The sequence below is a fragment of the Heterodontus francisci genome, chromosome 1 (genome assembly GCF_036365525.1).
Source record: "Heterodontus francisci isolate sHetFra1 chromosome 1, sHetFra1.hap1, whole genome shotgun sequence".
NCBI classification, from domain to species: Eukaryota; Metazoa; Chordata; class Chondrichthyes; order Heterodontiformes; family Heterodontidae; genus Heterodontus; species Heterodontus francisci.
Genome location: NC_090371.1, coordinates 179,804,848 through 179,817,993, shown reverse-complemented (window position 1 = coordinate 179,817,993; position 13,146 = coordinate 179,804,848). Strand labels below are relative to the sequence as shown.

Sequence of the window (13,146 nt, the reverse complement as noted above, 5' to 3'; positions counted from 1 at the left end):
TTAACTCAGCACACACTGAGGATCAAACCTCAGAACTTTGTTGTCTCTGTGGCTTCGGAATGGTAACCTTATCTCTTATTCCTTATCATTTTATGTTTATTTCATATTTGAATTACTTAATGTAGGTGCATCCTTGAAGATTATCATATCGACCCATGTCTTTTAGCTGTTGGATTTTTCTTGACAGTCTTGCTCATCTCCATTCAAACAGTACATCTACCACTGTTCACAGCTGATATGTGTCCTAGTTCTACAATCAACAATATTATTCCAAATAATTTATTTACTTTTATCATCTCTTCCTCCCTCATAGACTTTCCAACCTAAATACATTTCCCACATGACAAGATGAACCTGAGATCTTCTCGCAGGCCAGTCCTACTTTCCTGTTTGCTCTGTGGGCAGAGTGAAATTGATGGCCTTTTCTGTTGCATTGCTTGTCTGACACCCAGTCAAGTCTTCCTCTAGCTCAACCTTCAGAAGTCCAAAGTCATTGGGTGGAATTTTCTTGGTCCAAGGGAGGTGGGTTTGAAGGCCAAGAGTAAACTTGGAGATTAGGAAGGCGGGTCTGGGTGATCTTGCCAGAGGCAGGTGAACAACAGTAGCAACAGGTAGCCAATAATCATCAATTAAGTACCCAATGAGGGGGAGGACTCCGACAGGAACTTCCTGGTGTCGGATTTGACTCCTGCTGAGTGCTAAGCCCAGCAGCTCCATGGAGACATCTCCCAAATGCAGGCCAGGTGACCATCAGAACTGGAGGTTCTATGCCCCAATGGGTAGGAAAGGCTGCCCTTGTGGCCCAAAGGAATCCTCCAGAGGGGCTTCCTCTCTGCTCTGAGGGGCCTACTGGCTTCGTCCCTCTTCATTTTTCAAATTTTATCCATACTTCCAAGGTTGCCTCCATTTTGAGGCGCCCTCACACTCTCCTTTCTGCCTGAGCAGTACTCACCTCATCTTGTGGGGCTGACGGCCTTCCAATGCTGCTGATTGAGCCTGCAGCCTAAGGAACCCACCAAGCATCCTTAATTGGATGGCGAAAATGGAGGCAGCCAATTGCCTCCCAGAAGATCACTTCAGAGTGTGCACCGCGGATCCATGCAGGGTCGAGAACTGGAAATGGACCCGACTTCTGAAAATAAATAATCACCAGAAGATTCCGTCCATTATGTTTGACCCTGCCACAATCTCCACAACCTTGCCACTGATTCTGAACCAGACTGTATGCAACCTAGTGACCTGTTTAACCCTGAGTTGAGCTTCACGTTGTATTGAAAAAACTGCTTACTACCACCTCTGCAATGTTGCCCATCTGCCCTCATATATATGTTCAGAACCTCCAGCTTTAGTCACTATCACTTGATCTTCTTGTCGACCTCCCATCCACCATCCTCCATAAACCCCAACATGCTACCACACACTTCTTGTCCCCACTAATTTTCACTCGCCCTCCACTCCAGTCTGTACTAACCTGCATTGGCTCCCTGTCCCCCAAATCCTCACATTTAAAATCCTCTTCCTCATCTTTGCAACAGAGCCTGGATCCTAATCTCTGGAATTCCCTTCCTCAACCCCACCAACTCATCAAAAACCTCCTCAAACATTATCCCTTCATCCAAGCTATTGGTCACCCCTTTTAATTCCTCCTTTCCTGGCTTGGTGTCCAATTTTAATTTACCAATCTGTGAATTGGCTTGGAACATTTTCCTTTACATTACAGGTGCTATATAAATGCAACTTGTTGTTGTTACCTGTTAAGAGTTGCATGAGTTCAGACTGGAGTAACTAGCCCTTTCTCTCCCTTCGGAGAAGTGCTTGACCTTTGCTAGCTGATTTCCCATTGCAACATGGATAAAATTAGGAACATACTTCTTCAGGAATCATGGGTATGAACCCAAATTCTACTGCTTTGAGGCAAATACATTGGTGCTTTAACACTTTGTGCTACTGTAATGCTCTTAACGTTCATAAGAGTATGAAACAAGTGCTGTTTAAATAACTTATTTATTTTAATTAAATATAACAGGCAAGCTACGGAAAAGGCAGTTTTATTCAGAGCCTCTGGAAAATGGCCGCATACTTACACAAGGCTCCTCCTTCACCTACCAGGATGTGTTGGATGAGCTAATTGTTTACACCCATGATGGAACCAACATACAGTTGGATGAGTTCCGCTTCGCCTTTACAGATGGCCTGTACACAGAGAATGGGAAAATGGAATTCCATGTGGAAAAACAGAAGAATGAGGCACCGAGATTAATAATCAACCGTGGCCTACAGTTCTCAGCAGGTAAGAACAAGAGTTCAAGTAATCTGGAAAACTTTTAGAGGTGAATTTCTATAGGGGATCTCCCACTTGTCTGTTGTAACTTAATTGGAAACACTGCAGAAACCTTGGCAAACAATGCCGACTCCGTTTTTCTGGGGTACTGGCAGCCCTTTCGCTGAAATTATGGTGGATGAGTGGGAGAACCCCTATGAAAATGCACCCCATTAGACTCAAGAGGTAGAAAAATACAGATCTTATCTAAAATAACATTGTCATAAGGATTCTGTAATTCACCTGCTAACATGAGGTATCTCACCTATATCTTCAGATACAGGTATGCAGGTACCAGCAGGTGGACACAGAGCAACCAGAGCTCTGTAAATCTAGCTCTGTTGGGTTTGGTTGGTGGAGGAAGATAGTTTCTATCCTCAACCACTATCCAAGAACCTCTGCTGGGAAGTGCATTTGTGAATATGGCGGTGAGCACAGAATTGAGCTCTACTGTGATGCTCTGTTATTGAGTACCCTGTTAACATTCCCTATCTTAGCTCATATGACCATGGGGACTGTAGAGAACCTGAGCGGTGCAAACATACTACAGCAAGAAATCTTCAGTAGAGGAGAAAATGCATTGAAGTGCCAACTAAACAACATTAGTAAATACCAAGCAATTTGGCCAAATAAACTTTCTTTTGAGATGGATTATTGCCTTGGAGTCTGCAGCATTTTTTTTCTAATGTATGTAGAGAAATGTAAGCGCTGGTTCATGCTTCTGAGGGAACTGTGCTCACAGGCAATGCGTGAAGGAAATCACGGGCACAGTCCAGGATTTTCAAATGATTAAAACTAGGAGAGAGACTAGACACTACTGCACATATTCTGTTATACAATACAAAACAAACAAGAGCTGTCAATTACACAACATCTGCTGATTTAATGAAGTAACCTCTCTTTTACATTTAGGCTCTGTATCAGTAATCACACAGCAGCACCTGAAAGCTACAGATATTGATTCTGATGATGAAAATCTCAAGTTTGTCATAACCAAAGACCCCACAGTCGGACGTTTGCAGATGTCTAAAAATGACAATTTGGTTCAAATTTCAATCAGGGGTCCCATTAAAAGATTTACCCAAGCTGATATTAACAAAGGTAAGTGACGCCTCAGTTACTAACAGTATGTATTTTCTTAACAAAATACTCCTCCATCTCAGTTTGTGTATAGATAGGTGCCAGTAATTAGTTGTTTATCTGGTAATATCAAATGCAAAATAAACAATATAGGGAATAATGTGCAGCTTCATGCTGCTCGCAGGAAACTCACCTGCCAGAAGCACAGAGCAGAAATGCAGGCACACATTTATCTCCATGACTTTCCGACCATTTACCGACTGAAATACTGGCTGGTGGCCTACCAACACAGAAGTGCCGCCTAGGAACCCGCAATATTACCTGAGGGGCCTCATTTAATGGAGGGTGCGGAGCGGCCGCCTCCAGTGATGTGTAGGGTTGGCCGCCACGTCCCCGGGAAAGGCATACGGTGCCATTTTTAAAGGGTTTTAAGCCCTTAGAATTAATTTTAATTTTTACAGGTACATAAATCAACATTTTTTATTAATTAGTAAAGATGTAGAGGCCCTTCCCCAATCCCCACAATGGTCATTTAATTGGCACTCATTGTCAAAAAATACTTTATTTCCTTCCAGAACTTCCCCCCCGCCCCCCCAATCTTCTAACATTTGGCCTCTAACCCCTTGCCACCATTCGCACAACCAATTAAATTTGTTTTCCCCGCTCGCCCAACCCTCCATATGGAGTTCCGAAGGCGCGCGAAGCACGAATGGCGGCCGTAAAATCGGCAAGGGATGGCCGCCGCCTGCAGGTAAGTACATTTACATATTAATGTTAATTTAAATATGCAAATGAAGGGCCTGCCGCTAGGTAATATGTGGCGGGGACTTCTCGACGTCGCGGGTCGAGGCGGACCTGTCCCCACAGAATTACACCAGCCCCCGCACCGCGACCCACGGCGTCGGGGGTCGGTAAAATTCAACCCACTGATGGGGGTGAAGCTACCGTTAGCAACATGAAAATGGAAATTTTCCCTCCACTGTAATCATAATATGACAAGACAGATGATGCTTCGTATGAATAATGTGTTTATTCCATGAGTAAAGTAATGTCTGTGGATTATATTCAGCAATATCATATAAGGTATCCTTTTTCTATATTGTGCATTTATGACCTTTGTGTTAGTCTTTTAAAACTGAATGGGAAATGCTAAAATGCAAAGATCATTTATGTGGATAAAAATTGGAAGTAGCTTAATCTTGTGGAGAGTTTGCTACTGTTAGGTAAAATAAGGGTAAATTTTATGCATCCAGTCTTATCCACTGGAAGCGCCTGTTGGGAATTCAGTTCTGACAAAGGATCATCGACCTGAAGTGTAAACTCTGTTATTCTATCCACAGATGCTGCCAGACCAACTGATGTATCTCCAGCATTTTCTGTTTTCATTTGGTAATTTGGGTGTCTCACTGTGACTTAATTATCCAACCATTTAAGTTAATGGTCAAAAAATTGCTTGAAATTATGTACCTACCTCTAACTGGCCGAGGCTCCACTCCAGCTGCCTGAAGTTAGAAAAGTATCTGTAAGATCTTGTCTAGAAATAGAAGACCAGGAAATGTTGGAAAGCTGAAATAAAAACAGAAAATGCTGGAAATGCAGACTAAGTCAGTCATCATCTGAAGGAGAAAAAAATTAGTGTTAACCTTTTAGATTCTGATGGTGTCATACCTGAAACACTAAATGTTTTTGTTTAAGATGCTGAGGCACCCAGCACATTCACTGTCTATTTGATCTTTCTTGACTTTGGATGGAGTGGGGTTGAGGTGGATTGTTGCTATTGCGAAGCTTCAGGTTTTCAGATATTGTACTTTTCTGTTTCCTCTCTTATCGGCCTTCCCTTCTATAGGAAAATAATTCAATGTTGATGAGTGTGGTCTTTTGTACAGATCTCCTGAAAGGGAAGCCAGACTGTTTTGTAATGATTTTAACTATTTTTAACTATCCAATAACTTATTTAAATGTTAATTTAAAGTAGTAATGATAAAATAATCAAATCAAACTGAAACACTAAATGACAATTCTTTTTACCATGAATCACTTTTTCTGCATTACAGGTTACGTAGAGTATAGTCATGAAAAGGGAGAGCCTGGTGGAAGTTTTGCTTTCAAATTTGATGTTGTTGATACAGATGGAAATAAACTAATTGATCAGTCCTTCTTCATTAGTGTGCTGGGTGAGAATGCCCTCATTCTTGTTATTAAAGACTTTCATTTTAATCTTGGATGTAAGTGTCACCACCGTAAACTTAACATTTACCCTGTGTAACTTTTCTGTTGTATTGACAAAACATTAAGTCCCCAAAAATTCATGGTGGTGTGCAATGTGGCATAATGCCAGAATGCACCCTCCAACATACTCTGTCGCTGACCCCAGCAGACTTTCTGGGGTTGACGAAGGTTCTTTCATTAGCCTGCCAATGGTAGGTGCCCACACCATAATGGTTGCATATAGTTCACCCAGCATTGGAAGCATGCCACAAAGTACAGCAAGACTGACAGGCTGGTGTGGTATTGGGTCCTCTCCAAAAGGAAGCTAAAACTAAAAAGAGGTGGTTACTTTAAGATAAATATTCAAGAAAATATAAATGTTTCTTCAAGGGTTCAACCCATGATCCTGGCCACACTTCTATCAGTGGTTCAGACGTTCTGCTGGTGACATTATGCCAGGTCCCTTTTAAGGCTAGGAAAGCAGGTTTCCTGATGTAAGGAGTTTCCACCCCTGGCTCCACCCCTCCTGGATCATTGCCATTTTTGAGGGGTGTTAACTTTGTCCCCAACAGACCTTTGAGAAAGATCCCGCGTTTAGCCATGTCTTATTTCTGACCGTTGGAGCAGACTCCTGCTGAAGTTACAGTGAAGCTTTCGCTTCTTAAGGCTGTTATTGTTTCATTTGCTGCTTCTGCTATCTTCACAGCAGTACTCACTGTTTTCCTTTAAGCAGTGTTTGAATAAGTATTGAAACTGAAAACATGAAAGGTCCGGGACCTGGAACCTTGCAGATAGGAAAGGTAAGGGGAGCATGTGTTGGGTGGGGCAGGGGAGGGGGGCCCTGACCAATTCCCACCTACACACCTCCTCCCCCACAGGAAAACTGTGCCAAAGTTTTGGTAGCCACAGGCACCGTCATCACTGGAGGGCACCAAAGATGTCTAACTGTCAGGATTGCCACCTATGGGTTTATTGACCCAACCTTTTATTACTTCATAAAATCAAACTTAAGATTTGGAATGTTTCCTGATCATATTTACATTATACAATGTAACCACTCTTTTTTTATGCATGTTCTGGATATTAATGTTAATTTGTGTTTTCATTTTGCAGAAGATAAGCTACCACCTTCCATTGTAGTTAATAAAGGCTTGGTACTAGAGGAAAACACAGTGAAAAAAATAACCACCCTTCAGCTGTCAGCTACTGACCAGGATAGTGAGCCTGGCGAACTGACATACAGGTTAACCAAACAACCCCAGTTGGGTCATATTGAGCATGCTGCTTCTCCAGGTAAAATAAGCAAAGTTCATTTAACTTTTGGGTTACTTCTAGCTCTAGAGGTGTGACAGCTCACACATCATGATACTGAAATGGATACCAGTGTAATAAAGCTGTTCAAATGACGGGGCTAGTTTTAATTTTGCAATAATTATTCAGCTTGAAAATGTACCAGCATTCTTTAAATTGGACAGTGCGCTCTTGGGTTAGGCTGGAACCTGAACAAGGTGTCCAGGCTTTAATTAGGACTATCCACAAAGTGGAATCTTGCCTGTTTTCTTTCTTCCCTGGATCTCACTGTTCCTTTGGAGGTGGGAGAGTAATTGACAACCAATTCCAATCTGGACCAGTAAACTCATGTGACACTAACATTTAACATTTAAAAGAATGAACTTATGAATATTTTGACCCACTTTTTTTATTCTACAAGAGTTAAGTGAGAAATTCAGTTGTGTTTTTTGGGAAATATATTGTCCCTCACTACCCCTTCTGGAGTGCAAATCTTAAGATGGTAATTATCTTTACTATAATAATTGCAACTGTAATGAGCAAAAATTAGCATTTTCAGAAATATTTTTTCATTTAGTTTTGCAGTTCTGAAAGAGAAGCTTTGTAAATAATTCATTTATGGTTTGTCTTTCTCTCCATAATTATGCTTTTTTTGTAGCTTTAGTCACTCTACAACCTTCGATGTATAAGTTAGATCAAGGTATAAGTCATTTTTAAAGGACTGATTGTACAGTGAATTAATGTTAGGTAGGGAACCAAAAGCAAAAATGTCTATTGATGGCAACTAGCGATGAGCAAAGAAAGTTTTGTTTGGCTCTTCATCTCCATGTTGGGAAAGTGAGCCAGGTCTGAACTGCTAAACTTGATGCCGAAACTAATGACACAAGTGAAAATATGGTCCAGTTCCAAAAGTCATTTTCCTCTGTGAACTGGTCATAGAATTCAGAATTTCAGCAGCTTGTGATGGGGAGCTAAATATTGTTCACACAGTTGCATTCAAATCAGCTGAAAATTGTGTTAAATCCTTATGGTTAATGGGGGCAACTTTGCCAATCTAACTGTTTTTTTTAATGCAAAGCTGCTGAAATATTCCAAAAGTGTATTTCATGTTATTTATACCAATCAACCTAGAATGATCTACATTGTATTTTATTAGAGTCATAGAGTTTGGCCCACTGCGTCCATGCCGACCATAATGCCTCTCCATACGAATCCCACCTGCCTGCATTAATTCCATATCCCTCTATGCCTTGCTCTTTCAAGTACCTGTCCAGATGCCTCTTAAATGTCGCTACTGTTCCTGCCTCAACCACCTTCTCAGGCAGCTCATTCCAGATACCCACTATTCTTTGTGTGAAAAATGTACCCCTTTGATCCCCTTTAAACCTCCTTCCTCTCACCTTAAATCTATGCCCTCTAGTTTTAGTCACCCCTACCAGGGGAAACAGACTCTATCTATCTACCCTATCTATGCCTCTCATAATTTCATATACCTCTATCATGTCCCCTCTCAGCCTCCTTCATTCCAGGGAAAACAGACCCAGCCTATCCAATCTCTCTTTATAACTCAAGCTCTCCAAACCAGGCAACATCCTTGTGAATCTTTTCTGCATCCTCTCTAGCTTTATCATATCTTTCCTGTAGTGTGGCGACCAGAACTGCACACAATACTCCAAGTGCAGCCTAACCAACGTTATATACAACTGTAACATGACGTCCCAATTCTTGTACTCAGTGCCTCGGTCAATGAAAGCAAGCATGCCATACGCCGCCTTCGCCACCCTGTCTACCTGTGTGGCCACTTTCAGGGAACTATGTACTTGCACCCCAAGGTCTCTCTGCTGAACAACACTCCCCAGGGCCCTGCCATTCACTGTATATGTCCTGCCCTGGTTTAACTTCCCAAAATGCATCACTTCGCACTTGTCTGCGTTAAATTCCATTTTCCACTCCCTTGCCCACTTTCCCAGTTTATCTATATCCTGTTGTAACCTTAGACAACCTTCTTCACTGTCCACTATACCACCAATGTTGGTGTCATCTGCAAACTTACTAATTGTGCCCCCTACATTCACATCCAAGTCATTAATATATATGATTATTCTTTCCAACAGGAACTAAGGTTACCTATTTTACTCAGGCTGACCTTGCAGCTCGCAGCATTCAGTACGTCCACACTAGCGATGAGGAAAAACATTCTGACGATTTCACCTTTTCAGTGTCCGATGGTGTCAATGAGGTACAGTAAAAATTAATAATTTTGGGGGCAGGTAAACTACAGGTACCGTGTTGAGACTGGCAACCAGCATTCCAAAATGTTCCTGATATGTTGCATGATATCTGAAAGCATCATACAATGAAGGAGGATGGCAAGCTGGACAGAAAAAAGGATAACAGCGAGGATCAGGGTAAAAGTCTCAAAGTAGGCCATTGAGACTGTTTTTGAAAGCAGGAGAAGAAGTAACAAGTTGCAGGGTCTTCCAGAGGACTGGAGATGAACATGAAGCCACCAGTGGTGGACTTATGTCAGAGGAGCAAAGGATACTTACATTTTGAAGAGATCACAAATGTTGGGTTGAGTGACATCATGGAGGGATTTGAGAATTCAGAACAGGTGTGAGGATTAAGCTGAATTTGTGCTTGCATGGTATGTCATGGTCTGTACCTCCTGATTCATCTGAGTTGACAGCTGAGAGCTTGATGAAGTCAAGAAATATAGGTGGTGACAGGAACCAAAGAGAATGGCTTTGGTTTTGCTAACATAAAATTGGAGGCAATTTTGGCTTATCTGGGCCTTGTGTCAGAAGGCAGTTGTAAAGTGCAGCTAGAGCCTTTCAATAGATGAAGAAGGCAGAGTGATGGAGCTGAACATCATCAACACATACGTGGATGCAGCAACTTTGACCAGTGCAGTCATACCGCTTGTGGTAGAGCAGAAGCCAGATAGGAAAGCCTCAAAAATGGAGTGGTGAGAGAGATGGCAGCAAGGTTCCAAGGCAAAAAACACAGAATCACAGAATAATACAGTGCAGAAGAGGCCCTTCGGCCAATCGAGTCTGCACCAATGCATTAAAGACACCTGACTACCTAATCCCATTTGCCAGCACATGGCCCATAGCCTTGAATATTATGACGTTCCAAGTGCTCATCCAGGTACTTTTTAAAGGATGTGAGGCAACCCGCCTGTACCACCCTCCCAGGCAGGGCATTCCAGACTGTCACCATCCTCTGGGTAAAAAAGTTCTTCCTCAAATCCCCCTTAAACCTCCCGTCCCTCACCTTAAACTTGTGACCCCACGTAACTGACCCTTCAACTAAGGGGAACAGCTGCTCCCTATCCACCCTGTCCATGCCCCTCATAATCTTGTACACCTTGATAAGGTCACCCCTCAGTCTTCTCTGCTCCAGTGAAAACAACCCAAGCCTAACCAACCTCTCTTCATAGCTTAAATGTTCCATCCCAGGCAACATCCTGGTGAATCGCCTCTGCTCTCCCTCCAATACAATCACATCCTTCCTATAATGTGGCGACCAGAATTGCACACAGTACTCCAGCTGTGGCCTTACCAAAGTTCTGTACAACTCCAACATGACCTCCCTGCTTTTGTAATCTATGCCTCGATTGATAAAGGCAAGTGTCCCTTATGCCTTTTTCACCACCCTATTAACCTGCCCTTCTGCCTTCAGAGATCTATGGACAAACACGCCAAGGTCCCTTTGTTCCTCAGAACTTCCCAGTGTCAGGCCATTCATTGAATACTTCCGTGTCACATTACTCCTTCCAAAGTGTATCACCTCACACTTTTCAGGGTTAATTTCCATCTGCCACTTTTCTGCCCATTTGACCATCCCGTCTATATCTTCCTGTAACCTAAGACACTCCACCTCACTGTTAACCACTCGGCCAATCTTTGTGTCATTGCAAATTTACTGATCCTACCCCCCACATAGTCATCTATGTCGTTTATATAAATGACAAATAATAGGGGACCCAGCACAGATCCCTGTGGTACGCCACTGGACATTGGCTTCCAGTCACTAAAACAGCCGTCTGTCATCACTCTGTCTCCGACAGCTAAGCCAATTTTGAATCCACCTTATCAAGTTACCTTGTATTCCATGTGCATTTGCTTTCTTGATAAGTCTCCCATGTGGGACCTTGTCAAAGGCTTTGCTGAAATCCATGTAAACTACATCAGCTGCACTACCCTCATCTACACACCTGGTCACATGCTCAAAAAATTCAATTTGTTAGGCATGACCTCCCTCTGACAAAGCCATGCTGACTATTCCTAATCAAATTTTGCCTCTCCAAGTGGAGATAGATTCTCTCCTTCAGAATTTTCTCCAATAGTTACCCTATCACTGACGTGAGACTCACTGGTCTGTAGTTCCCTGGCTTATCTCTACAACCTTTCTTAAATAGTGGGACCACATTAGCTGTTCAACACATTCTGAAAGTTTGGAAACCATGGAATATGTCATTGCCTCAGATCCCATCCTCCAGTAGGTATAACCATTTTCACTTCGACAAACATCCTTGATCTCGTGGATCTTGGCTTTGCCTAGCACTTATCCATAAATTGTGTTCTCCAAGGGGCCTTGGGGGGTGATGTTTTTTGGGGGGTTTCCAACCTCCATTGTGCCCAGCCTCTCATCCCTGCGGCTCACAGCCCCACAGTCTCCTGCTCTTCCTTCATTCAGGGAAGACATCAATCTACATCATGCCAGCTTTTCTGGTCGGCTTGACTCCTTCCTTCATTTAGCATTTTTGCTGTAGCCGTGCCCGGCCCCTCCACTAGCACTGGTTTTGCAGCCATGGAACAACTTTTATCTCTGTCTATTTGACAGATTACTATTTTCAAGCGAAATCAAACTTACTTATTAAAATCAATTTCATTAATTCTTTTCATACAATTTTTAAAAAATATTTCTCTACCGTGGCTTCTACCCTTTCCTGCCTCAAACTATTGCCAGTTCTCAGTCTCAAACCTTCTGTCAGTTCTCGACCCAACCTACTGCCAACTCTAGAATCCAACCTGCTGCCAGCTATTGGACCCAACCTGCTGCCAACTGTAGAATCTAACCTGCCTCTTGGATCCAACATGCTGCCAACTCTAGAATCTAACCTGCCTCTTGGACCCAACATGCTGCCAGCTCCAGAATCCAACCTGCTGCCAGCTCATGGACCCAACATGCTGCCAGCTCTAGAATCCAACCTGCTGCCAGCTCTCGATCCTAAGCTCCCCTCTTGCTACCTCATGTGTTTCAAACTCTCAGCTCCCTGAAATCCTTCCAGACCACATCCTGGTGCTTATTGTCTTCAACCTTCCTTCTCCAAAATTTCCCCCATCAGTCACTTCCCCATTCCCTCTCCTGTGTGTTCCAACACCTCTTTGTGGGACCAGTATTCAACCTCTCCTCCCATGATATCCCGGTGCCCACCTCTGACCCAGTCTATGTTAGCTGCCATCTTGCTGTCTAGTCTAGACTTTTAAATACCTAAGACATATAAGTTGTGTTCATTGGTAAAACAGCTGAGAGCCACACAAAGTAAAAGAGTGGAAGAGTAATTGAAAGACACAGAAAATATTAGAGTTAAGAGAACAGGAAAAAAACACAAGAAGAATGTTGTTGATTTTAACTTTTGCCAACTTCAACTTCTAACTTCATGAGGCCTGAGCCATTTTCAGGGCGAGGGGTCATTTGCATGCAGCCGGCAAGCTGCTTCAAATTGGAACCATGTTCCTACAGTATTCAACCTAATTAATCTGTTGAAACCTGAGTTGTTTCCATATCATTAGTTTGAATGGCTCATTGCACTTTATCTCGTGACGGAATAGTTTTGGTTATCTGCAGATCTGTTGCTTAGAATAAGAAGTGCAGGTGCACTAGAAAATAGGAGACTCATCTAGATCACGACTGATCTTCTACCTCAATTCCATTTTCCCACACTATCCCTATATCCCTTGATATCTTTAATATCTAGAAATCTATTGATCTCTGTCTTGGAACATACTATATGAGAGTCTCCACAGCCCTCTGAGGTAGAGAATTCCACAGATTTGCCACCCTCTGAATAAAGAAATTCCTCCTCATCTCAGTCCTAAATGGCCTATCCCTTATGCTGAGACTGTGTTCCCTGGTTTTCGACCCTTCCGGAAACATCCTTGCCCACTTGAGGCGCAAGCGGGCGCACACTGCCTACAATTGCCTGATTATTAAATTGATGACTAGAGATAGGTTAG

General features: G+C 42.7%; 1 protein-coding gene across 3 annotated transcripts in view; it reads left to right on the top strand.

Annotated features, from left to right (window-relative positions):
- fras1 (Fraser extracellular matrix complex subunit 1) overlaps window positions 1-13,146 on the top strand; it is a 617,312-nt gene that overhangs the window by 490,192 nt on the left and 113,974 nt on the right. For all 3 annotated transcript variants that reach the window (XM_068039139.1, XM_068039130.1, XM_068039149.1), the window contains 5 exons: window positions 2,027-2,290; window positions 3,233-3,421; window positions 5,455-5,574; window positions 6,722-6,901; window positions 9,013-9,137. In XM_068039139.1, coding sequence (XP_067895240.1) covers window positions 2,027-2,290; window positions 3,233-3,421; window positions 5,455-5,574; window positions 6,722-6,901; window positions 9,013-9,137 — 878 coding nt within the window. The remainder of the gene's footprint in view (window positions 1-2,026; window positions 2,291-3,232; window positions 3,422-5,454; window positions 5,575-6,721; window positions 6,902-9,012; window positions 9,138-13,146) is intronic.